The 27,040-nt window shown below is 40.5% G+C and overlaps 1 protein-coding gene across 1 annotated transcript in view; it reads right to left on the reverse strand.

Annotated features, from left to right (window-relative positions):
- Positions 1-27,040, reverse strand: part of LOC307035798 (calpain-9) — an 81,819-nt gene that overhangs the window by 25,217 nt on the left and 29,562 nt on the right. The window contains exons 2-9 of the mRNA XM_079675500.1: positions 22,706-22,775; positions 21,967-22,085; positions 21,501-21,634; positions 18,646-18,817; positions 17,469-17,540; positions 16,888-16,979; positions 11,768-11,842; positions 10,179-10,336 (exon numbers count right to left, since the gene is read on the reverse strand). Of these exons, the coding sequence (XP_079531626.1) occupies positions 10,179-10,336; positions 11,768-11,842; positions 16,888-16,979; positions 17,469-17,540; positions 18,646-18,817; positions 21,501-21,634; positions 21,967-22,085; positions 22,706-22,775 (892 nt within the window). The remainder of the gene's footprint in view (positions 1-10,178; positions 10,337-11,767; positions 11,843-16,887; positions 16,980-17,468; positions 17,541-18,645; positions 18,818-21,500; positions 21,635-21,966; positions 22,086-22,705; positions 22,776-27,040) is intronic.

Here is a 27,040-nt window from a genome sequence, read left to right on the forward strand (position 1 = left end):
GAGACCTACAGCGCCTGCTGACCCTGCGAAAACATGAAATAATCAATATGAATAAACAAAAGGGAATATTTGTAATGAAAAAGAGTTGGGATTATTTTGAACAGTAAATCATTTTATTGGGTAAGTATTACAGTGTAAGTATACATGTTTTGCAGTATATATAGTATGCTTATTTACTCACCATTGTGTGACAGTTGCAACATTCAGTTCTGGGAGCTGGATGGTGGTCTCACTCATCACCTTGGCATTGGTGATCACGCACTCTCGGATGTGCTTATAAGAAGAGTTGGGTGTAATGCGTTACTTTTATAATTCAGTAATCACACTACAGTTACTAACATTGCCCCGACACGCGTTACTTCGTTACTTTTATAAAATCAGTAATCACACTGACAGAAAAGAGGGGTTTCCGCCGCAGGTTTATATCTGCGCGATTTGCGCATCCACATCTCCACGTGCAGTGCTGCATAAACATGGCTGAGTCAGCGATAACTTTCGAGGGGTGGAGGTATGCCCATTATTTTGAGTTCGCCCGAAGAATAGACAGGAATGTGACGGTGAGGTGCAAACTGTGTCCAGGCCAGAAGCTGTTATCCACTGCTGCAGGGACGTGCACAGGTACGGGCTAAAGTTGCCCGGGCAACGGCCCGTTTGGCCTTTTTGGCTGACCTGCCCCTCTGGAGAGAGGGAGAGTTTGTTTTTCTTTTTTCTGTTGTGGCCGAATCAACATGATAAACCCACAATTAGTATTGTAGCGTCTCGCTGCGCGAAACACACTTTGTCAGCGCTGTCATCTGCCGGTGTGTTAAAACCACCTCTGTGTTGTATTTTGGAAACTTGATTTTAAGTTGTCTCATGGCAGTTAGGGTATAAGAGACAAACCAGGGGACTTTACTTCCTCTTGATACCGTCGGTTATTTACAAAAAGACACCTAAATATAGCCTACTTGTTATTGTGCTTCTGTCTTTCTGTGTCTTTTCATCTGTAAACTCCCTCAACGGGGCCGCTCGCTCTCTTTCCTTGATCGCCCTCTCACGGGTGAACAGTTCAATGTCCCGCTTCATTGTAGGATTTCTGCCATGTCTCTACCACTTTAGTTTGACCATCTCTGTAACTAAGTTATGGAATACTAAATAAATAAGTAATTAGATACCTTACCGTTACTGCGCTCATAAAGAATGATAAGAATAATGCGTCTTGAACTGGTTTTATTAATTAGTGTCTTTACGTTTCAAAGACTGTTAGCTTGTTGTGGTAGGCTGGTAGCCTATTTTATTAAAGAGCATATCAAAAGAAAGACTTGTGTTATGTCTTCCTTAATGCAATAGTAATTGGGGGTGCAAGTGGAGTCTCGCAGAGGCAAAACTGTGGCGCGCTTACACTGTAGGTGCGCCGCAGTCTGCGTGATCTGCCTGTAGGGAGGGGCGGGCCGGCCCTGAGAGTAAAGTAATGAGTAAAGTAACGAGTAAAGTAACGAGTAAAGTAACGAGTAAAGTAACAAGTTACTTTATGTAGGGAGCGAAGTAGTTTAATATATTATTTTTAAATGTTGTACTTAATGTAACAAACCTTTTAGTGCTCTCCACACCTGGTGCCACAATCTTTTTTGTTGCCCTGAATTGCCCCTGCTTCAGTGTGTTTTTGTGACGGGGTGGAAAGCTGGTCTTCTTTTTGGCGGTGCCCTCCTTTCACACTGGAGCCAGTTTGTGCGTAGAACTTCTTGACCTTTGTTGCTTCCAAAGTGTCTGTCAAGTTAAGGATACGTCCCGTTTTCGAAAGTGTGGTTCCATCTAGAGAATAAGAAAATAGCCATATTTAAAAAAACGAAATGTATAAATAGCCTATATTTTGTATGAAAAACTCGACCTTCATACTAAGTATTTAATAATTTCCTCTCAATTATAGTGTATTAAAGTACCTTACAATGGAAACAGGCCTGCCTACTCAAGTACAAGTATTTCATAATAAAAGGTGTTAACTGCATTGTAACTTCCCTTCACTGTCCCCCCCGGACTCTCATTGTTTACAATTGAGGTTTAGTATTTCAATTAATGGTAAAATACTGGTGTCCGGTTACAGTCAAGGGCAAGATTTGTTTTGCTCTTGTTTTATTTGTATACCATATTATGCTGTTAAAGCTTGCTTAAAGACTAAATTCACATTTAAAACACGTCGGACGGAGAAAAAAAAGACAATAAAAGAAGCTCCGTTCGCTCCCGCCCGGTCCCGTCCGAGATTCTCTCTAGCTTGTAGTTATGTTAGTCCTTAACTTAAGCTGGGTAATGTCATAAACAGGCATGTTATTTAGCCAGATATGTCAACATTAAATTGACGATACATGTAGGCCTACATAATAATCCGATACCGGTAAACACATGGAACGGTTACAGCGTAACATGTCCGGTTCGCTAGTCATTAGTAAAATGTCCCTGTGCAACATGTTGTTTAGTTAATATATCTATACATCTAATATGATAGTTTATAAGTATTGACAACATAGTTAAAGGATGATGTACTTACTTTCGTGATGTTGGGAAAAAGAGAATCTCTTGCTCGCGGCGTCCGCAGAGTAGCCCGCCTGCGGAGACGCTGATTGGTCAATTCTTGGTTGCTGCGGGAGCAATTCTTGGTAGCAATACGGGCGCTGATTGGCCAGAGCTCTTAATTCTTGCTAGAATATTGGTAGCAGACATGAACGTGATTGGCTGTCGCTACCAAGAATGAGCTCGACTCACAGGCGACAGGGAGCGCCATCCAGGCCCTGATCACTTCTATATTGCAGTAATAACAAGGCACTGTGAAACGTTACTTTTTCTGGTTTGTTCCTCATTGTAAGTTGAATCTCCGATGTAAACTAAAGGTGAGATACACATAAACTTGATTGAAATTAAACTGATACATAATGACCGGAAGTCTGTTTGAACAAAAAACAATTAGCTGAACTAAAACCTTATTTCTGTAATGTGTAAATGTGGTGGAGTTAGTTTTTTTGTTGTTGTCAAAAATCCATATTTAAACATACAAGTCAGCGGATATGATGGATTAACTATTTAGGTTAGAGACATGTGTCTGACGGAGGAGATCTGGCAGTACCTCTACCTATGGGATGTCATGTTTGTTTGTGTGATTTTAGTGACCATCCAGGGCTCGACAGTAATGGTTGCCAGGTTGCCATTGGCAACCATTCAGAAAAAATGTCAACCACTTCTTGGCCTTTGGTTGCCATAAATCAATCAATCAATCAATGTTTATTTATATAGCCCAATATCACAAATGTTACATTTGTCTCAGTGGACTTCACAGTTTGTACAGAATATCAGTAGGACAATACGACACCCTCTGTCCTTAGACCCTCATATCGTACAAGGAAAAACTTCCGGAGAAAACCCACAGTTTAAAGGGAAAAGCAACAGGGAGAGGGAGAGCAACAGAGGAGGGATCCCTCTCCCAGGACGGACAGACGTGCAATAGATGTCGTGTGTAAAGTGGCAACCAGTTTTTAACATAAAGAAACAAGGACAGCAAACAGCAAAATGTGCACCCCAAAATAGATAAATGTTAATTATTTGTTGTATTAAGAGTGATATTTAATTATTGTTGTGACCACTCGGAACCTGATAGCCGACTTAAAGATCAACTTGCAGGTTAGAGACACCAGTGAATAAATGTGTAGGAAAATGATGAATACACTAGATTTTCCAAAAAATATACAGAAATATACACTACAGTGACATCTGGCGTCGTTTTAGTAAGACATTTTCAATTCCGCATAAAAAAGCCTCCGCACGTGACCTCCCGCGTGTGACGTAACATGGGGGAGACAAGGGGGAGAGCGGCCGGTCTAACGTATGAATAAACATGGAATCCCAATGCTAGTTTTGATACAGAAGAGGTTGAAAATATATATTCGAATGCATATGATTATAATTATGAGCCTGCTAGGCGTCCAAGAGACCAGGAGCAGCCAAGGATTAGAAAAAATAACAGCCATCCGAGAGAAATGGAGCTTTGGTGTGTGGAGAACCAGTGGAGAACAGATCAGCTGTCTTGGTGAGTGACCGGCGTTAGCATGTTAGCTAACGTTAGTCACATCACTGTAAAGTTAGCAATCATATATCAGGCTATAACTAAAATAGTATTGATAATATAGTAACGTTACTGGCAGGACTGTTGATACTGATCCATAACAGAAACTAATGCGCAAGTATCAGCCGTATCTCGCGGTACTTAATGCAACTCCAAACTACGGTGCTGACCGGAGGGGAGACGCGAGATACAGCTGATACTTGACGATCTGGCGGAGAAAGGTTGTGGAGCCTCCGTTGATATGCCGTTCTAAATGGCTTGATGGAAAGCAGGTGTGTAGTCGGGGAGGGTGCACAGCTGATTGCAGCAGGTGAGTGGAGGTTGAGCCGGGAGCCAGGAGTGACAGCCACCACGCACACACAAACAACACAGACAGGGGGAAACAAACAAACACAAAGGAGACGGCTGGAGCAGTACAGCCACCACATCGTTACCTAATGCAACTCCACACTACGTCTTACGGTGCCATGTAACGGAGGGGAGAGAGAGCAGCGAAGGGGGGAGAGAGAAAGCAGCGAAGGGGGGGAGAGAGATGTAATACGGTTTCTTGATAAAGCTGTGGAGACGGAGTATGTGCTGCAGGGAGGTGGATGCACAACGCACCCAGGAACAAACGCTAGCTCCGGTCCTTTTCCTGTGAGGGAAACTGTGGACTCGATACCCTGACAGGCTTGAGTTTGTGCAACCTGCACACACACAAGCTCACCATGATTACAAATGGTGAAATGCAATGTAAAATTACCGAAAAAATACCAGCTCACTAAATCACAACCGCTCAAACCAACTACAAACTACTACCGCGGATTGGGCAGAGAACGAGTCCGAGAAAGTTAACTCCCCCATGTGACGTAATATGACGCGTTTGACGTATGACGTTAAAAAAAAGCAGTTTTTAGGAGCAGAGCTCAAAACGGCTCCTTTTCCTTTGAATTCCTGCCCTTATGTCTTGTAAAACATATCAAATCCTGCATTAACATTTTTAATTGTAATTTTCAGGCAAGGTTAAGCATAAATGTAGTAAAAAAAAAAAACCCTGCAAGTTGCTCTTTAAGTTGCACGTGAATTGGTGTGATTACGGAGCCAGAAAGTGATGCACCTTTACTGAGATGGGTCTGGATGCAGACCGCATAACCCTTTAGGAAACGCCTCCGATAGGATCCGCCCCCTTTAGGATCCGCCTCCTTGCTGTGGTCTGCATACAGACGATACAGACTCTATTGTTAACTGCTGCCATCGTGTGTTCAGAAATTGTGTAGAAGCCTTAATGTTTAAAATTCAAAGCCCTATTTCAAAGCTCTATACCAAAAATGAGAGGCTTTATTTAAACTAAATATGTGTTTACTTGAGAGTTCCTAGTCACGTCTGTTCTGTCTGTTAATAATAATAATTTATTTGTTGTCGAGAGGGTAATGGCCTCGCTCGTTTTAATCATACTTATGTTTAAGTCCTGCATCCTCCACAACTGCACAGTGCTGCATATGTTTTCCTATAAACAGACCAATGCTTAACTTATGGAACGCTGCGGGGAAAAGGAGTTACGCCTTCCTAACCAGCTCTCTCCTTCCGCTGTCATCGGACACAATGGGCTGATGTCTTTATACTTGAGTAATTTGTGCATACAAATATTGTGTTTCTAGGCTTTACATGTTATACAAAATAAACTTTTATACTTCTCTCATATATTTGTCCTTTTTTCAACAGTGCTAACTGCTCTTTGCGCAGCCCAGGATGCTGATGAAAATCGTATGGTCTGATTCTATTACACTGTTGAAAATTAAATAACCTTGTATTTTAATGTTTCAGATAGCAATGATTTTTAATAGCAATCATTGATGTAAGATTCAGAAAACTGTCTTGCCTGCCACATTTTGAAGGGACACATCATCCGCCTAGACAAGTACACAAAAACAGATACAGGTCAAGCTGTTCACTTAAACATTTGTACCGGGCAGATATGTAACTGTGCTAAAGGACAGACTATTACTACTTTAACACAGAATAACAGACAAGAGGAGTCAAAGAATAGGCAAACATTTCGCACTGTCATACACGGGAGCGTACCTACAGTCAGCCCTATGTTCCCTCAAAACTATCTTTACCCCAAGCCTAACCCTAATTAACCCAATAAGGGACACTGATCTGTGTCTCTTGTTTTAACACACTGGAGGCCAGTCTAAGTGAGTGATTGTAAAATGCTTGTATGTGTTTTAGTCCTACACCATGGGTTCTGAAATCTTCCTTAAAACACTTCCTATTCAGAGCGAACTCTGGTCCTTCTGTATAACTGTATAGCCGATTCTAAAAACGTCTTCTAAATCCTACATAGGTTTTCAGAACAAGAGCATGGAGACACTTGAATCCTACTACTGCTGAATCCCACATCAACTGCTTCATTTATGAGCATCAATGAGTTCCTATAACAATAATTATAGTGTTATAAGCTGATTATAATACATTATAAGTATGATGCATAGCCAGTATTACCGCTTCATTTATTATGCTCTAATTCTTCCTTTGAATAAGATGAAGGTTTAAGGGGAATTTGTGTTATGCAATTATCTTATGTGTGTTGATGTAACTTCCTTTCCATATATGCGTTGATGAAAAACACAGCTTTTCTCTCCTCATAAACAATATGTATTTATTAAAGCCATGTGGTGTACGGTACAGTATTTTTTCTTATTTATAGGCTCAACTTATCCAAAGCCAAGTTATTCATCTTACCCCTAGACTATTTGGTCTGCAAAGAGGCATACAATTGAAAAAGATCAGTTATCACTGGAGATTATGAGACAGGGTTTAAAATGCTATATATTTTTATCTCACAGAGAAGCACTTCATTATGGTTGGTTGAAGCGTATTATGGATCAATCACCCAACATCAGGGGACTGGAAGCTATTGCCTAAACTATTTCTCAATTGATTCGGAAAAGACCTTGATTTTAACAGGGATTCCTTTTTTCTATCAATGTGTCATTCAAAGATGGGTTAGCTGGCAGAAAGCAGGGGGTGGAACACTAAAGGAGCTGTACAGGAGATGAGGTTGGAAACCAGACCATTTGGGGATCTAAGTATATAACGGATCTTAGAGGAAATTCATTAATGTATCAACATTGGATTGACTCAGGTATAATTTGCATTAAAGATATGCCATAAGCTTCAGGATAAAAGGAATTGGGTAAGTGAATTATTCATTATTAGAAAGGCAATCCCTAAAAAATGGCTCCTGCTTCGAAATAATAGAAGCAAAACCCAAAGACTACATTGACAATGTACACATGGCTCTGACAGGATGTAATTGTAAAACAATATACAAGCAGACATCATACTGTACATACAGACATACTGGGAAGCTGTGCTTCATAGTCCTGTTCAGTAAAGCAAGCTCACACCCTACATAAGAGAATGGAGACACTTGAGTCCTACTATTGTTGAATCCCACATCAACTAGTTCATTTATGAGCATTAATGAGTTCTTATAACTATAATTATACAGTGTATCAGTGTCATAAGCTGATTATAATACATTATAAGAATGTTCATAATGCATCAGACATTGGGTGCATAGCAAGTATTAGTGTATTACCGCTTCATTTATTATGCTCTGATTCTTCCTTTGAATAAGGTTACATTGACAATGTACACATGGTTCTGACAGGATATAATTGTAAAACAATATAAGCAGACATCATACATACAGACGTACTGGGAAGCTGTGGTTGAATGATGTCAAATAAATAAATAAAGTCAAATAATGTATGGCAGCTACAGACAATTTCTCCAGAGGGTCAATTGCCAGAATTCAATTTTCAAATATTACATGACATTCTTCCAAATATGTAAAACCTGTACAAATGGAAGCTTGTCCCTACTCCTATATGTGCCGTTTGTTTGGTCACAGAGGAGACAGACCATTATGTTTGTTTCATGTCAATGCTTGGGCAACTCAAGTTGCTGCCCTTATCTTGTCTCTGTTCAAAGTGGAATTTACACAGAAATAGCCAAATATCATTCTGGGTCTTAACACACCCCATAGTGAAATATATAGCCTAGTGTAAACCTTATACTAATAATAGCAAAGTTGTCCATCTACAAAACTTGGATGATATTCAAAGATGACCAACAAAAGTTGTATAAGGCAGACAGTCTGTTTTTCTTTCTGAGTTCATGTTAAATATCAAAATGGATATTTTGGTTGATGAAGCCAGAGATAATGAAATCTGGGCACATATTTTGTGGTTGCTGAATTAGAACACCCAATAAAATGTTTATGTTTAATGAAGACTTTCCTCTTTGTATATATTTTCCTTTGTATAATGTATTGGTATGTACTATACATTTCATGTTTAGTATTTGATGTGTATTGTAATGTTTCAAAAATAATAAATACGTTAATTAATTAATCTTACCACCAGACAAAACATGAACAAATGAATGATACACATCAGGACAGTAACTTCAACTTCAGTATTTAGAAACCTACTCATGTTGTTAAATGATATACAGCAATATCTTCCATAAAACGTAGTTGATTGATTTGAATAATAATTACTACCACTGCACAAACAGTAAAAAATGATATGCCTACAATTTGTGAGTTTAATGTATCCTATGTTATGATAAACTATCAAATTGACTCGGTATTCATTATGATCTGTCAATAGATCAATTAATTTGTCTTCTCTGTGGGTTGTATACTCTTCATTCTTTATGCAAATTAATTATAATTATTATTTTTCAAAGTTCCTTTATGATTCATTCATAGCATTAAAATAAATGAGAAACAGAGCGTCATATACCTTTAAGAAATCCATGGGGGCAGGGCTCATAACCCATTAGGAAACGCCCCCTATAGGATCCACCCCCTTTAGGATCCGCCTCCTTGCTGTGGTCTGCATACAGACTCTAGTCTATTGCCTTTACTCGCGTGCGAGGTGCGCCATGTGTTTGTTTTACAAAAAATGGAGAAGCAAATTAAGTTGTTAGACTGTGGGGTAAAAAGTTCAGCCAACCCGTCAACATCTCAAACGAATGTTCAAAGTGATTCAACTGAAAAAGCGCAAGGTGAATCCGAACCTTATCTGAACTAAAAGCAAAGAGGAATGTTGTCCATTCACTTCCGGTAAAAGTTCCTTCAAAATAAGAGTCCCGATCATATTAATACCTAAATAAAAGTGCAAAACGAAACTTTACCATAGGAAAATATTGGCATACAAATATAATCACTTCTATAAAAAGGTAACACATTTTAAATATAGTTAGACATATTAAAGGTAATTTACAGCATTAATAATTAATATCTAATTCTTAACTGTGAATGTTTTTCATTTATTTAACATTAGAAATGTATTAGTCTGGCCAATGACAGAACCACAATCAATGGTGAAGGGCCAATGGATCTATGGTGGGGGTCAGCACAAAGGTCAAGAAAACCCACATTTGAAAGGAAGACAACGGATGACCAAGAAACTAGTGACTTGCTCAATTCCTTTTTGGGGGATCTGTGAAGAACATGACAACAGCTGCACTACTGGTGTTTTGTATACCAGCAATTGAGGGTGGACAAGTTTACTACCACTTTAGTTTCAAATAAGTGTGTTAATTACTTATTGTAAAGCATTTGAACATTCTTTTGTGTCACATGTTCATTATTAAGTTGATGTATAACTGTATAGTATCTTAATTATTTAAAATATAAGGTGACTAAAAATGGCAACCATATTTTCAGTTTTGGCAACCAAAAGCTGATGCCTGGCAACCACTTTTAAAAGTTAGCGTTGAGTCCTGCAGCTTTGTCACTCATTTGGTTAGATATTCAAGTCTTTTTAACCTTTTTTAGTCTAAAATATACATTTGAGTTTTTACATTTTGCGAAATTTATATTTTGAACTTTAGGGCTCCCATGCAATTGTGATGTAAGTATTTAAAATCAATTCCCAATTGAATTGACAGAAAAGTTACATGATATTTACTGTTACCTTGATGTTAGTAAGAATGTGTTATTTATTATTTCGATTGGAAATTCTTTGGTACAAACACCCAGAACAATAAAACCCAGACACGTTGCATCATTGATCACCACATGTCTTACCTTCTTTGGCAGAGCCTCCTGCTGAGATGTAAGGCACCCAGTTCCCATGATGCATTATGCTGCACCACGGCACGCTGGATCCCCGTTCATCTATAGGTTCAGTCAGGTGACACACCTCCAGCGTCTCAAAGTTCTGCTGGAAGTCCGACACCAACATCCTGAGGGAGAGGAGAAAGATCCAGGTGAGTTACAAACAAGCTAAAATGTATGGCTGCCATGAAATCTCAATACGTTGAAGAAAGAGAGAGAAAACACAGAATACAGAAACTGCAGCGAGAAGCTCACACCACAACAGAAAATCTTTTCCAAGTGATGCACATGCCTGGGACACACGTGTTGTCGCCATGGTCTGGGGTATGCTGTTTTGCTTATAATTAGCCTGCTTAGTCACTTAACCTGATGACATACACACATTTAATTTTGAAACAGGCTAACATCAGCTGAACGTAGATACGTTTTCAACAGTCACTAAGTAACAATAAGGGTTGAATAATTCAATTGTTGTAGGTAAATATGTTTCACTTTGACAGTTTAATTTCCACAGCCAGTTTCACAGATTATTATTATTTGAATTGGTAGGCTTATGATAAGTAAAAGGTTAATGCTTAATTTCATTAATTAATTTCACCATTAAGCTCTCAGGGCCACCGTACAAATATGTGGTTTGATCTTTTAAAACTTGAAGGACACACCCCTCCAGACATACAGAATATAAATAAACCAGAAAAGTTATATTTGTTAAACTAATTCTTCATTTTTATTATATCTACTTGGACAGCAGTAGTGTAGTTCACCTACAATATAACTGAAGTTCAACCGCAGTTAGAAATGTTAAACTCATCTCACCTGAGCAGGGACTTGAACACTGGCTGTACCCTCAGAATAGTAGCGCATTGGTCTATATATTTTTAGTTATGAATGATAGTGTAAACTACATGTTAGTAGCTTAATCCCTCTGCTGTTGATACTATCTACATCTAGTCATTTAAAACTTGTCTCGCCTGAACAGGGACTTGAACCCTGGACCCTCAGATTAAAAGTCTGATGCTCTAGCTATCCAGGCTTTATTACTGAAATGTTGTAGTAACTTAAAGAGTTCACATTACTAAATTACTTTGCTATAGTCATCAAATGTATGTATTGGGAACAGGGTCTGAACACTGAGCTATCCAGACTGTCAAAACCCTGGGAGAGTAAAGGTAAATTATTAAAGTGTCCCATCAATCTTGTAAGTGTGATTCTGGCCACATCAAATTAAATCATGCAGATTCAGCAGAAACTTTTTCTGGTCAGTTCCTCATAGAAAGTTGAGTCTCTAAGTGAAAAAAGGTGAAATAAAAACAGTTTTGTAAATAATGACATAGGGTCTGTTTGAACAAAAAGCAAGTGCCACAATAACCTGGATCAAACCTTATATGTACTCTCTTAAACAGAGGGGAATAAGCAGCATATAACGTCATGGAAAAGCCCAATTGTGTTCCTTGTTGATCTTCTTGTGGTTGGGCCTCACATGTCAGGGCGTTTTGTTTCATGTTTGCAGAAGGCGGACAGTCAGAATCAGCAGTGTGTGTTCAGAAGCACACACTCACCAGAACTCCCCGTCCTCCCGCCTCACTCTCTGCAGCCTGCTCTGCTCCTCCACGCTCACTGATTTCCACTCAGGACTGCACAGATCGATCACAAACAGAGAGGGGAGATATTTATCTATATGTACAGAATATACAGCAGTAAAATATGTATTTCCAATTAGAGGTGTTGATAAATGAAGTTAAAATGTACACACGCCTGTCTGCTGCTTGGCGTCCTTATCATGATTGTGTGAAATATATGTATTTATATTCAGATGTTTACCTTACTGTGAGTTATTGTGTGCATTACAAAGCATAACTTTAACTTATACCTCGGGAAGACTGAGGCAGGCAGAGAGACACAAATGTACAGCAGCTATCAATTCCATGTAGCTTAAGATGGAGACATTCTATTAAAGAAGCCCAATTATGCTTTTTGGCGTTTTCCCTCTCCTGTAGTGTGTTATATAGGTTTTTGTGCTTGTACTGTATGTGTGCTCTGGTTTCAGACAGAGGGTGAAAAGAGGTGCTGCAGCACAGGCAGTATGAGAAAAATAAAGAGCTTTTTAAACATTAAAGCATGGAGACATGTCACAGTAGAGACACTGAATACTGATATACTCTTTAAAGTAGAGAGACTACATACTGATATACACCTGAACATCAGCAGGAGAGGACTCTTTAAAGTAGAGACACTACATACTGATATACACCTGGGGCCATATTCACAAAGGATCTTACGGCTAAAAGTAGCTCCTAACTGGCGAATTTAGGAGAAACTCCTAAACATAATGGGCGTGTCAGTCTTAAATTTAGGACTCCTAATTTTATTCACTAAGAGCAATTCACAAAGTATTTTAGGCCTAAAAGTAGCACCTAAGTTTAGGAGAGCTTAAAAGTCCTCGAGAGGACTCCTAACTCAGTAAGACCTATTCACAAAGAATCTGAAAATGGCTGCGAGACTAAATGTTTTGGAGACAATGGAAGACTGTGAATTGATCAAGAGATATAGGCTAAATCGTGAGGGTATCAAACTTGTTGTGGAATTAGTGCGGGATGCAATGACATCCCCGACTAACAGGAATAACCCGATTAGTCCGGAAATAAAATGTTTGGCAACACTGCGATATTTAGCAACAGGGAAAATGCAACTTTGCAATGCCGACGATTTAGGAATATCGCAACCATCAGTCAGCCGTGCCATAAACCAAACCATCAACGCGCTCTCAAGACCACATATCATCCAACAGTTTATCCGGTTTCCTTTGGACAATCAACAACTACACAGGATCAAAGCCAACTTCATGGCAATTGCAGGTATGCCCGGTGTGGTCGGTGCTATTGACGGGACGCACATAAAAATAATTGCGCCATCAAAAGATGAGGACGTGTTCGTCAATAGAAAGAAAGTACATTCCATCAACACGCAGATTGTTTTCATTCATCATGATAGGGGGACTTGAACGGCGGTATAGGCTGTTATTGAAAGTGTTTAAGTGCTGGAAATATGCTCATTGGATAATAGTTTGCAGGGTGCTTTTAATTGCCTCCTTGATTTAATGCAATTTACGTATTTTTATTGTTTGCTCCTCTCTCTTTAACGTGCATATACAACGTCATTATCGTGGTCTGCACAAACTTGTCAACATGCGTGTATTCTGCTAACTGCACTGTCCATAACTATTTGATAGGAATACATTTCTAGCCTAGGCTATTTCCTTGTTTTAGTGGGCTCGTTTGTGGGATGTTGCGGATGAGTTTCACCGAGACCGCCTGCTCTGAACAACCAATCACCGTACTGACCGCTTCTAAACTCATGCACGAGAATCGACGTAATCCATAGCAACGGCGCGTCACTCTTAGTTCACTCTTAGTGATTTATCCTTAGTATGAGTAGGTCTCAGCGGCTTTGTGAATAACTTTTAAGAAAAAACTCCTACGTAAAATGTTTTAGCGCGAGTTAGGAGCACTCCTAGTGGTAAGATAAAATGCTTTGTGAATACGGCCCCTGAACATCAGCAGGAGAGGACTCTTTAAAGGAGAGACACTACATACTGATATACACCTGAACATCAGCAGGAGAGGACTCTTTAAAGTAGAGAGATTACATACTGATATACACCTGAACATATGCAGGAGAGGACTCTTTAAATTAGAGACACTACATACTGATATACACCTGGGGCCGTATTCACAAAGGATCTTAGGGCTAAAAGTAGCTCCTACTGGCGAATTTAGGAGAAACTCCTAAACATAATGGGCGTGTCAGTCTTAAATTTAGGACTCCTAATTTTATTCACTAAGAGCAATTCACAAAGTATTTTAGGCCTAAAAGTAGCACCTAAGTTTAGGAGAGCTTAAAAGTCCTCGAGAGGACTCCTAACTCAGTAAGACCTATTCACAAAGAATCTGAAAATGGCTGCGAGACTAAATGTTTTGGAGACAATGGAAAACTGTGAATTGATCAAGAGATATAGGCTAAATCGTGAGGGTATCAAACTTGTTGTGGAATTAGTGCGGGATGCAATGACATCCCCGACTAACAGGAATAACCCGATTAGTCCGGAAATAAAATGTTTGGCAACACTGCGATATTTAGCAACAGGGAAAATGCAACTTTGCAATGCCGACGATTTAGGAATATCGCAACCATCAGTCAGCCGTGCCATAAACCAAACCATCAACGCGCTCTCAAGACCACATATCATCCAACAGTTTATCCGGTTTCCTTTGGACAATCAACAACTACACAGGATCAAAGCCAACTTCATGGCAATTGCAGGTATGCCCGGTGTGGTCGGTGCTATTGACGGGACGCACATAAAAATAATTGCGCCATCAAAAGATGAGGACGTGTTCGTCAATAGAAAGAAAGTACATTCCATCAACACGCAGATTGTTTTCATTCATCATGATAGGGGGACTTGAACGGCGGTATAGGCTGTTATTGAAAGTGTTTAAGTGCTGGAAATATGCTCATTGGATAATAGTTTGCAGGGTGCTTTTAATTGCTTCCTTGATTTAATGCAATTTACGTATTTTTATTGTTTGCTCTCTCTCTTTAACGTGCATATACAACGTCATTATCGTGGTCTGCACAAACTTGTCAACATGCGTGTATTCTGCTAACTGCACTGTCCATAACTATTTGATAGGAATACATTTCTAGCCTAGGCTATTTCCTTGTTTTAGTGGGCTCGTTTGTGGGATGTTGCGGATGAGTTTCACCGAGACCGCCTGCTCTGAACAACCAATCACCGTACTGACCGCTTCTAAACTCATGCACGAGAATCGACGTAATCCATAGCAACGGCGCGTCACTCTTAGTTCACTCTTAGTGATTTATCCTTAGTATGAGTAGGTCTCAGCGGCTTTGTGAATAACTTTTAAGAAAAAACTCCTACGTAAAATGTTTTAGCGCGAGTTAGGAGCACTCCTAGTGGTAAGATAAAATGCTTTGTGAATACGGCCCCTGAACATCAGCAGGAGAGGACTCTTTAAAGGAGAGACACTACATACTGATATACACCTGAACATCAGCAGGAGAGGACTCTTTAAAGTAGAGAGATTACATACTGATATACACCTGAACATATGCAGGAGAGGACTCTTTAAATTAAAGACACTACATACTGATATACACCTGGGACCGTATTCACAAAGGATCTTAGGGCTAAAAGTAGCTCCTACTGGCAAATTTAGGAGAAACTCCTAAACATAATGGGCGTGTCAGTCTTAAATTTAGGACTCCTAATTGTATTCACTAAGAGCAATTCACAAAGTATTTTAGGCCTAAAAGTAGCACCTAAGTTTAGGAGAGCTTAAAAGTCCTCGAGAGGACTCCTAACTCAGTAAGACCTATTCACAAAGAATCTGAAAATGGCTGCGAGACGAAATGTTTTGGAGACAATGGAAGACTGTGAATTGATCAAGAGATATAGGCTAAATCGTGAGGGTATCAAACTTGTTGTGGAATTAGTGCAGGATGCAATAACATCCCCGACTAACAGGAATAACCCGATTAGTCCGGAAATAAAATGTTTGGCAACACTAAAATATTTAGCAACAGGGAAAATGCAACTTTGCAATGCCGACGATTTAGGGATATCGCAACCATCAGTCAGCCGTGCCATAAACCAAACCATCAACGCGCTCTCTTGACCACATATCATCCAACAGTTTATCCGGTTTCTTTTGGACAATCAACAACTACACAGGATCAAAGCCAACTTCATGGCAATTGCAGGTATGCCCGGTGCGGTCGGTGCTATTGACGGGACGCACATAAAAATAATTGCGCCATCAAAAGATGAGGACGTGTTCGTCAATAGAAAGAAAGTACATTCCATCAACACGCAGATTGTTTTCATTCATCATGATAGGGGGACTTGAACGGAGGTATGGGCTGTTATTGAAAGTGTTTAAGTGCTGGAAATATGCTCATTGGATAATAGTTTGCAGGGTGCTTTTAATTGCCTCCTTGATTTAATGCAATTTACGTATTTGTATTGTTTGCTCTCTCTCTTTAATGTGCATATACAACGTCATTATCGTTTGTCTGCACAAACTTGTCATCATGCGTGTATTCTGCTAACTGCACTGTCCATAACTATTTGATAGGAATACATTTCTAGCCTAGGCTATTTCCTTGTTTTAGTGGGCTCGTTTGTGGGATGTTGCTGATGAGTTTCACCGAGACCGCCTGCTCTGAACAACCAATCACCGTACTGACCGCTTCTAAACTCATGCACGAGAATCGACGTAATCCATAGCAACGGCGCGTCACTCTTAGTTCACTTAGTGATAAGTATGAGTAGGTCTCAGCGGCTTGGTGAATAACTTTTAAGAAAAAACTCCTACGTAAAATGTTTTAGCGCGAGTTAGGAGCACTCCTAGCGGTAAGATAAAATGCTTTGTGAAAATACGGCCCCTGAACATCAGCAGGAGAGGACTCTTTAAAGTAGAGACACTACATACTGATATACACCTGGAAATCAGCAGGAGAGGACTCTTTAAAGTAGAGACACTACACACTGATATTGACCTGAAAATCAGCAGCAGAATAGGGCTCCTTAAATGCTGCATGTTGACTCCTTCATTAACACGTTTTACTTGACAGCTGTAAACCTGTATGTACCAACCCTTGCATGTCACTCCAGGGCCCCTCCCACTCGGTGTTGCCCCAGGGGTTGAGGAGTCTTACTAAATCTACTGTGCCGTGTGCTGTCTGGACCTGGCAGAGGAGGAGGGAAACAGACAGAGAATGTTGAGAGCAGTGGGAGGAACATGACGCTCCAATCACCCTCACAACTCTTTAAAGGAGCTGGACCCAGATTCAGAGCATAGCTTGAACAAGGACCACACACACACACACACACACACACACACACACACACACACACACACACACACACACACACACACACACACACACACACACACACACACACACACACACACACACACACACACACACACACACACACACACACACACACACACACACACACACACACACACACACACACACACACACACACACACAGAGTGTGACTTCACTCTCTGCTCAGGGCGTTGGTACATTACTACACTAAATATAGTGTTTTGTAGAGAGTATAATAAGAGTTCTTAAGACCTGAATGTTTGTAGCAACAATTATTATTGATGGTTATACTATTTAACGTAGAGTTAAGATGATCTAAATGTTCTCATCTTCTCTTACCCTCTCTACTGCAGTCAGAGAGTAGGCATGTCTGAACATGATGCCTAGTTCATTCTTCTGCTCCAAAGGACCCTGCAGAGAAACACACATCCGCCCACAGGAGAACAAGGCATTACACTCAGTGACTCACAGTAAACCTTCAATAGAAACATGTTGCGCTGCAGTGTGTCCCGGCCAGTGCTGGGGTTGATACTAAACAAAAAGTAATGCATTAGACATGACTAATTACTTTAAAAAAAACTACTACTAAGTTACTCACTGCTGAAAGTAATTAGTTACACTACAACTTAAATTCATTTAGGACTACTCTGTAACATCATCTGAGATGCACCATAAATCACAGGACAAATAACAGTATAAAGTTAAACCTAATTTAATCCCGGATCAGCACAAATCCTAAATCTGATAAGGACAACACTGAACACAGACCTCTGTTTCTGCTCTCTGTTTGAACATCAGCCTTAACATAACTTCACAGAAAAATGTCTGTCATACACCAACATCACTTAAAATAAGTTTTCCTTTCAACCATCTACCGCAAACATTAATTTGCTCAAAATATCAATAAATAAAATAAGAGTTTGGCCCGCATCAGAATATCAGATGGACAATGTCATTAACAGAGCAAACAGACTCACTTAGCTCACACTGCCAAACTGTGGCTTTACACTAGCTGTATCCCTCTTACTGGTCATGCTTATCAAAGAAGTGGTTAAACCCTTTATGTATACAGTCTATGGTTATATGGTTATACCTCATGAGGAGGAGTCTCTCAAATAGTTAGTCTGACAATCTGTTCCTCCTCGGGTCCAACACAAGACGGCGCAGGCTGAAGAGACTCTAAACTGGTGCCCTACAGGGTGTCGCTGTATCAAATCTAACTGCTATAGTATACATTTGGGGTTCTGCGGTTTTCCTCATCTTTGAACCTTTGCACTTAGTAAACTCCCGTCATGTCAGACGAGTGAAGCGCTAGCACGCATGAAAAGGGACGTTTGATTTGTTTTTCTGTCCTCCCATTATGCAGACAGTTGAGGACCTTAAAAGTAATGCGAGTACGGTAACAAGATTGTTTCGTGCTTAGTAAATGTAATGTGATTACAGCAACGTCTTACTCTGTAGCGGGTTCCCCCCAACACTGGTCTGACAGATTAAACTAGCCCCCACGCTCTCGTACCTGGCAGTTGGCGCAGTTGATGAGCGCTCCTTTAGCCAGCAGCTGGCTGAGGAAGGCCGGGGGGTCTCTGGTCAGATGGGAAGCGGTCAAAGTCTCAGTCACCCCCCCCGTCATGTCCACCATTGCCTCATGAGGGAAGCCCATGTCCAGAGCTCTGTAGCCCCCTTTCACCCTGGGACACACACAGGTCAGACAAGCTACTGGACAAACAACGTCGGAATCAGCATTAAACAGGTCTTGCAAGAATGTGTTTCCTAAGAAAACCTGCCAATACATGAACACATAAATGAGTAAATCTGTTCCATCATTGAGGAATTACTTTTGAGTATGTATGATGTATGGTGGTGTATATAAGGTCTGTAGTCATTTTAAGGCCCTGACACACCAAACTGACACCAAAGAACACATCCCGACGAACACGACTGTTGTGTCGCCTCACGTCTCCTGCTTCTTGGCCAACAGTCGCACTGGAACACACCACAAAGACTTTAGCCGACGGCCAAGTAGCACGTGCGAACTGCGCATGCGTGAGTGGCAATAACTCTCCTTACCAGCAGGCGGCGGTAGTGTGTATTCGTCATTCAAAAGAGGCAACAACCGGAAGACAGAGAAGAAGAACAGACTCCGTGATATAAACAAACAACAAATAGCGTGTGCGTTCCATTTTCCCTCTCGTCCATCGAAAACATGTCTCGTGCGGTACTGGAGCTATCAGCCATTGAAGTGTTGCTTGCGGAAGACATTCTTCGTGCCTTCTTAAAGCGTTTGTTTACGTCCCTCACTTCCGTTGCGCTTCTCATGCATTGATTCGCTAGCTGAACAGCCAATCAAAGTGATTTCTTTGGCCCGACTGCCCGACCCGACGCATAGAATCGGCCATGAAAGGCCAAATAAGGTGTGTCACGGCCGACGGTGCGGGACACACCAAATTGAGTTTGGGCGACAGGGCACGCTTCGTCGTCCGACTAACGAAAACGGCTAAAATCGGCTTGGTGTGTCCGGGCCTTTAGAGAGGAACAGTATTTAGAGATGTAAGGAGATGTCACATGTTTAAACCTGCTTACTCTACAGCCCTGGAGAAGACACCTGATAAACATCTGATTTTTGTGACTACTAGGCTTAGTTTTGGCAATTCTAATATAACTGATAACTTTTCAATTGTGAAACCTGAAAGTCAAAATCATTAATTAATGAGAAAAGTTGAAAGACAGGAAAATGATCCAAGTGCTGGGTCAGATAGTAGCTACAGTTCTGCTGGTTGATAACGTTTAGGAAAATGTCAAGGCATTTAATGGCGCATTCACACTACAGCGCGGAGCTCGCTTTAAGCGTGCCGAGCCGTGCGGGGCCTGTTTTTGGTTGCGCTTACACTTGGCCTAGTTCCGGCCCGGGGCTACTTTTTCACCTTTTTTCTGGCCCGACTACAACAAGATGAACATATTTTACCGTGATTTAATTGTAATACACGTTTCAAAATGATGCCGAAGTAACAACATACTGATACCGGTTAGTAAAAACCATGAATTAATGCTTTGACAAGTCTGCAGACAGACAGCAGGCGAAAAATCTTTTAAAATGCGTGTTCTCTAAATGGAGCTTGGCTAAGCTAACGTTATATATGCTCCGACCGTCCACACTCACAACAACGGCCTATACAGACATAAATAAACCAGCGACTGTATTCGCCATGACACAGACAGTCTGTGGTTTGTACTTGTTTAACTTTTGTCTAGTTTCTGAACAGATATGAAGAGCTGTGAGCTCTGAGTGCTAAGAGCTAACGGCTGTGTTGTTTTTCTGGGGCGCTCATTGAAGATGACGTCACGGCTCCGCCTACACTGCGTTACTATAGATACTACCCCAGTTCCTAAACTGTAATGTGAGCGCAGCATTAAAGTGAGCCGGGCTTAATAAGGCCTAACCAAACCGAGCGAGGCCGAGTGAGGCCGAGCGAGGCCTGCAGTGTAAATGCGCCATAAGAGACAGATCAACAGGGAGATAATTAGAAGGTTTTCAATTACAGACAGGTGAAAGGGCTGTGCACAATATAAAATAAATGTTCCACACCATCTGCATTTCTTAGACCTCTTTGCTGTTTTTCTGTTGGGGAACAAGCAAGTGTGTGCAGGTAATATCAAGTCAGCAGCAAAGTATCTGTGCAAAGAGTGGTCAGGATAGCCCTTAAGATAATGCTAGCTGAAGTTGGACCATATTTAATGTCGACTTGCAGAAATTCATCTTTAAAAACATCCTTATTGGTGATCTAACTGGTACCTGTTGGATGGACCTTTAATCATTTTAAATAACTATGTGACTCCTTCAAACTTGTGCCAAATCCTGAATCCCAAAATGAATCTACCTTGAGTTATTTGCTTATGGAATTAATTACACTCTTGGAGGGAATGGGCTAGAGCAACAACATGCTACACAAACTGGCTTTTGTGAATAAACACAATTTAGGAAACATGTAAAATGCAGATTACAGTAAAGCTTTGCCCCTCGGGCTGCAGTGAGCAAAACTATTGAGCCAAACAGACAGCATGCTGATGGATACGCTTCATAACGTTTATTCTGAGGTCGTCCACTGAGACGTGTCATTAGCTGTGTTTACCATGTGAGACGTTTCGCAGAGTAGATTTTAATATGACTTGATTACAACTTAATATCTGGCCTGTCGCGGTGCCATAGCAGCCTTTATTACATCTTTCCTTAATAAAAAAGGTGTCTTCAAATGCACATCTGAAAATGCTTCACAACCCAAGGGGTGTTATTAGCCTCACTTTTCAATTAAGTAAGGGTTGATCATATTTAGCAGATTATTCCCCCCCACACACACACTGGTTCCAGGGACTCACTTGGCGTAGGCCTTCTCCAGCAGGGAGCTCCAGAACTCGTGTCTCTCTGGAGAGCTGAGGTAGATCAGACTGTTGTCCTGAGTGGGCAACCGGTCGTCTACCTTCACCTCCTCCCACTGACCATACTGCCAGAACTGAACAGGGGGGGGTATTTAGTCTTGTCATTGCAATGTGTGTAATTCACATTTAAATAATAAATACAAAATGTTAGGTTGAACTTAATATTATTACTTTCTACTAACTTAATACAGTTATGTGAAATGTGTTGATATTGTTTTCAGTGTAGCCTGCATACATCAACCTTTTCAGGTCCATTTGAAATCTAATTTGTCAGTTTATTTTTGTCATTGTCTTTGATTATTTTAAACTGTTTCTAAATCTAACTGTAGGTAAACATTGTTCTTGAGAATAGGAGTTCTTCAGTCCTGCACTGACAGCAGGATGCCAGGTTAACGTTTGTGATTACCTTGAAGGTGAAGCAGCCGCTGTATCCTTCTTGGAAGCTCTGTTCTAGAGGCATGACCTTTTTGAGCAGGGAGCGGTGCACGGAGAGAGAGGCGATGGCAGAAAGTAACCAGCAGTCATCTGAGGACAGGAGGTCAGGTTTTGTCAACAAAGATTGTCTGAACCTGTTCATAAGCCCTGTGGATCCTCCTTATAAAAAGTTGTCTCTTTAGCTTCCTGTTTCCCATAATCCATTGTGCACTGGCAAACCTTTGAAATAACGTAGTTACAACACTCAACTAAATTAATAACATATATTTCTAGTCTTTTACATTTCAATGACGAAATGTTACATATAATACTTTTAAATCTATTGCAACGTAATTGTCACAATGTCACACATGTAATGCAACAAAACATAATCCAGTATCCTGGTTTGATAATACACCAATGGTGTATTTGTATAATGCTTCCTGCAGCAGACTCACAACTTTCTCTATTTCTTTCTTATTCAGTTTCTGTTATGACAAGGGCATTTCACTATGGGGATGAATAAAGGTCCATCTTATCTTATCTCATCTTATATCAAATGAACCCACCTCAATTAACAAAAATACGAATGAATACAGAATTATAACTGTTTTAATGGGCTAGGGTTAGGGTTAGGGTTTCCCTTTGTGTTATGGGAAAGCCTTCCCTCATGCGTTGTGTGCTCTGGATGAAGTCTCCTGTGTGTTGTGTTCCCCTGCAGCTCTACTCACTGAGTTTTCCCTGGCGGAAGTCCAGGCGCGTAGCTCCGTTAACAATGAACTGCGGAGACGCACAGAGCTCCTGCAGAGCGACAGGCGATTGGTTGATCATTAAGAGGAGGAGGAGAGAGAGGAAACGAAAGAGAAGAGATTAGAGTGGGTGGAGAGGGACAGACAAATTATGCAAATAAAACAGGACCTATATAGCGTGTCAGAACAGCACCACAGTTAGCAGCAGATTATCTTTCAGAGCAATGAGGCAGAAACCTGGCCCACTACCTGACGTCTGGAGAAACTCAGCAGAGTCAGGGCTGAAAGTTTATGATTATTCCAAATGTTGAACGATTTGAACTTTTCAACCCATAAACAACCTATACAACAAAGGGTCCATCTAATAATGCCACATTACCCATCAATATACGTATCTATATACAGATACAATGCATTTTTATTTATATAAGCACCGCCGTGTGTTTTATGAGACCAGCGCTTAGAGAAATCCCTCAAACTGATGCTCAGAAAGTTGTTCACTGGTTCCCCTGCAGAGTGAAACCTTCAAAGTATTCCCCATTTATTATTTATTTATCTTACCAGGCTCCAAAATACTTCAGGTTCAAAAAGCTGCCAAAACTGCCCATTGCCGAATACAAGTCGATGAACTGTCATTTAAGTCATTCAGACCAAAAAATGCCCTTAGCATTTTCTTTGTAAAAAGCTTTTAAAAAAGTTAAACAGCAGCAGCAAGAGACCTAGAAAAAGGTTCATTATTGTTGATATTATCATTACTATTCCAGTTCAGCAGGATTGGCATCAACTGTTCCTGGAGAAGAGTGGTGCTGTCTAACAAAAACTTACAGCACCATATTTAACATTCCTGCCTGCGACCAAGATAGTTATATAGTGTCTTTAAGGTTCACTTTATGTTGGGTAATCCGATTACTGCTACTACTGCTGTGTCCTGGTTTTAACTGGAGTGTGTGTTGGTGAAAAGTGGCATTAAACGAGCTTGTTGAATAATAATAATAATAATAATAATAATACATGACATTTATAAAGCCAAGGACACCATTACACAACCTTCTTTATAAACGGTAAAACATGTATTTGTTTGTCTTTTTGTTGACAATTCATCGAGAGGCATCAGTCACTTTACCTTCATACTAGGACAGCTACCTGAACACACTGCAGTTTACACAAACATATTTGTTAGTGCATTTATTTGATTGAATCCCCACTGTACATCAGTCCACAGTATTGTACTGCATTTCTTTCAGTTATAAATATATCTATCTTATTCCTAAACTTTAACTTCTTCTTATTGTGATATTTTTACCCAAGATGCTTTTCTTTTTAAATCTGATTTTACATTGGAGAAAGAGACCCAAACTATCCAACTGCAATATTGGGTTGTGTATATGACACATTTAGACAAATAGCCAGGACCACATACACGTTTTGTTTTCTTAAATAAAATAAAATAATTTCCTACCAGAAAAAAAGAAATAGCAAACTTTATTTGTTTTCAAAATGATATTTGGTTTACACTATATTCATCAAACAAGTGGCTGTGTGATGGTATGGTAGCACCTGAAGGCAGAGCTCGGATCTTGGATAATGTTTTATAATAAAATAATTTGAATTCATTCTTTGTAAAAGAAAAAAGGATTGAGGTTCCTGCTTGTACACCATGATCGCCTCCGTTGAAGATCCCCCAAAGGTTTCAAGTATAATGTTTCAGGTCAGATTATACTTTCTATTATTGTAGTGACCACGATATCCATTTGTTTTTTGTCCTTTGTTTGTAATTCACTCGTGGGGCTGACCGACAAATAGACGCTTGTAATTTGAGAGAAAAAATATAAATGTCCAGATGCGATTGAAAAGTAAGATAATTAGTAAATAAACGTTTTTTAAAGAAACTATTTTTCATATAAACTGATATTTCAATGTTAAAGCACAATAAAGAACCAAGCTGTGACGCTCCCAACCAGCAAGGTCTAAAAACTGTTTGCTTCAGTCAGCCACACCAGTAGGCTGCAGCACCTCTCCTTTTATGCTGCAGCATCTCGACCTGCAGAGTAACGCACTCAAATAATAAATAAATAATATACACCACAGAATCTCAGGTTATACTCTAAAAATATAAGATACTATAATCTAAGGAAATGGCTCCTATATAACCGGCCTCTAATTGTATTTTGGAGTACCACAATTTTTTTAATCAAATATACAAAAAAAAGGAGCCTATACAGATTTCTATTCATTTCATGAATCCAGTCATCTATCAATATGAGTTGTGTGGTGTTGCTCATCCTGTCTACATGATATCATCGTGCCATCAGCGGAAGAAGACTCTTTGCTGCCGTCACTCTTCACATTCTAACAGCAGACGGATCTTGGTAATTGGTGTCTCCAGCACACTGGTCTGTGTTTTAACTTTGACAGCTCGAACTAGTCATTTAGTGTCTGCCATAGCTTCTAGAACTCTTCCCAGGATCCACGAGCTACGGGGAGCAGTAGGGTTGACTGCCATTACTACATCTCCAGGTTTAAAGCTTCTCTTCTCCTTGCACCATTTCTGTCTTTCTTGCATGAGGGGTAAGTATTCCCGGCACCAGCGTTTCCAGAATAAGTCTGCCATGTATTGCACCTGTTTCCATCGGCGTCTTACGTACAGGTCCTTCTTGTCAAAAACTCCAGGGGGCAGAATTGGCTTGGTTTTTAATAGCAAGATGTGATTTGGGGTTAGAGGCTCCAGGTCTTGAGGGTCATTTGAGACTGTTGTGATTGGTCGACTGTTCAAAATTGCCTCTACCTCACATAAAAGGGTTTGTAGCCCTTCTTCATCCAAAGTCTGCTGCTTCAAAACAGAATAGAGAACCTGCCTCACAGACTTTATCAGACGCTCCCATACTCCTCCATGGTGGGATGCTCCTGGGGGGTTGAAACTCCACTTTATGCCCTTTTGCAGCAGAGTTTCCTGAATTCTGTGCTGGTTCAGAATGGAGAGGGCTCCCTTTAACTCTCTCTGAGCTCCAACAAAATTGGTCCCATTGTCAGATCTTATATGTTTCACTTGACCTCTTCTGCATATGAATCTTCTCAAAGCGTCGATACATGAGTCTGTATCAAGTGAGCTGGTGACCTTAATATGCACAGCTCTGCTTGTCATGCACGTGAACAGCATTCCGTACCTATTTAATGTGGTACTTCCTCTTTTGACTTGAATAAGGCCAAAGTGGTCCACACCAACATTGGTAAATGGAGGCATGTCTGGCTCAAGCCTTTCCTGTGGCAAGTCAGCCATCTTCTGCTCTCCAACTTTGGCTCTTTGTCGACTGCACAAAACATAATCTCCCAATATTTTTCTTACAGCAGAGTTGGCTTTGATGATCCAATACCTCTTCCTAACTTCAGAGAGGATGTGGTTTCTTCCTCCATGTCCAGTTCTTTCATGCATGTGCCTTAATATGAGAGTTGACACATGACAGTGTTTTAGCAGTATTACAGGGAACTTAGTTTCTTCTGGCATAGCTGCCCTCCTCAGTCGTCCTCCCACTCTTAGCACTCCATCCTTTAACACTGGATCAAGCTTGTAGAGGCTGCTTGTCCTTTTGACACAACGTTTTGTTGTTTGCAGTGCTGTCATTTCCTCTGGAAAATACTGTCTTTGGGTTTGGCATATGATGGAGTTTTCTGCCTTCTCAAGATCTTCCAGAGTAATGGTCTGTCCACCCAGTGTGGCCTTCATGTTTTCTATTTTCTGCTCAACATTGCTTTGTTTTGAGCATCTGTGTTGGAGTCATTTAAAGTGGAAATAAGCTCTTTTCTCCTTTGAGCGAGCTGTTTCAAGCCTTCTTTGAACTTCAGGATCCATGCTACTGAAACTTTCAGTTTTCTCCAGCTGGAGAAATGCATGAGTAGCTTGCCTGTAGGATTTTCTGTGACTATAACTGTGTTGACAATAGCATTTCTTTTGACCTATAAATCATCGCAGGAGAGAGAGATGGATTCCAGGGGGAACGGCGGCCAGTCCTTTTCTGACTTCCAGAGCATTTCTGGGCCATGGATCCATGTTCTCCATAAATGTGTTGGCCTTTTGTCCTCTAGAGGCGACATCAGCAGGATTGATCTTTGTGTTCACATAGTGCCATTGGGTTATCTCTGTGGACTCCCTGATGATCGAGATCCTGTTTGCAACAAATGTGTGAAACCTTGTGTGTTGGTTTGCAATGTATTTTAGCACAGATTGGCTATCAGTCCAAAAACATAGAGCTTTCCAACTGTAGTTGTAACTCTGTTCTGAGTAATGTGTCCACTCTTTAGCCAGCACTGCAGCAGCAAGCT

This window comes from Notothenia rossii (assembly GCF_949606895.1).
Source record: "Notothenia rossii genome assembly, chromosome: 4".
Lineage (NCBI taxonomy): Eukaryota > Metazoa > Chordata > Actinopteri > Perciformes > Nototheniidae > Notothenia > Notothenia rossii.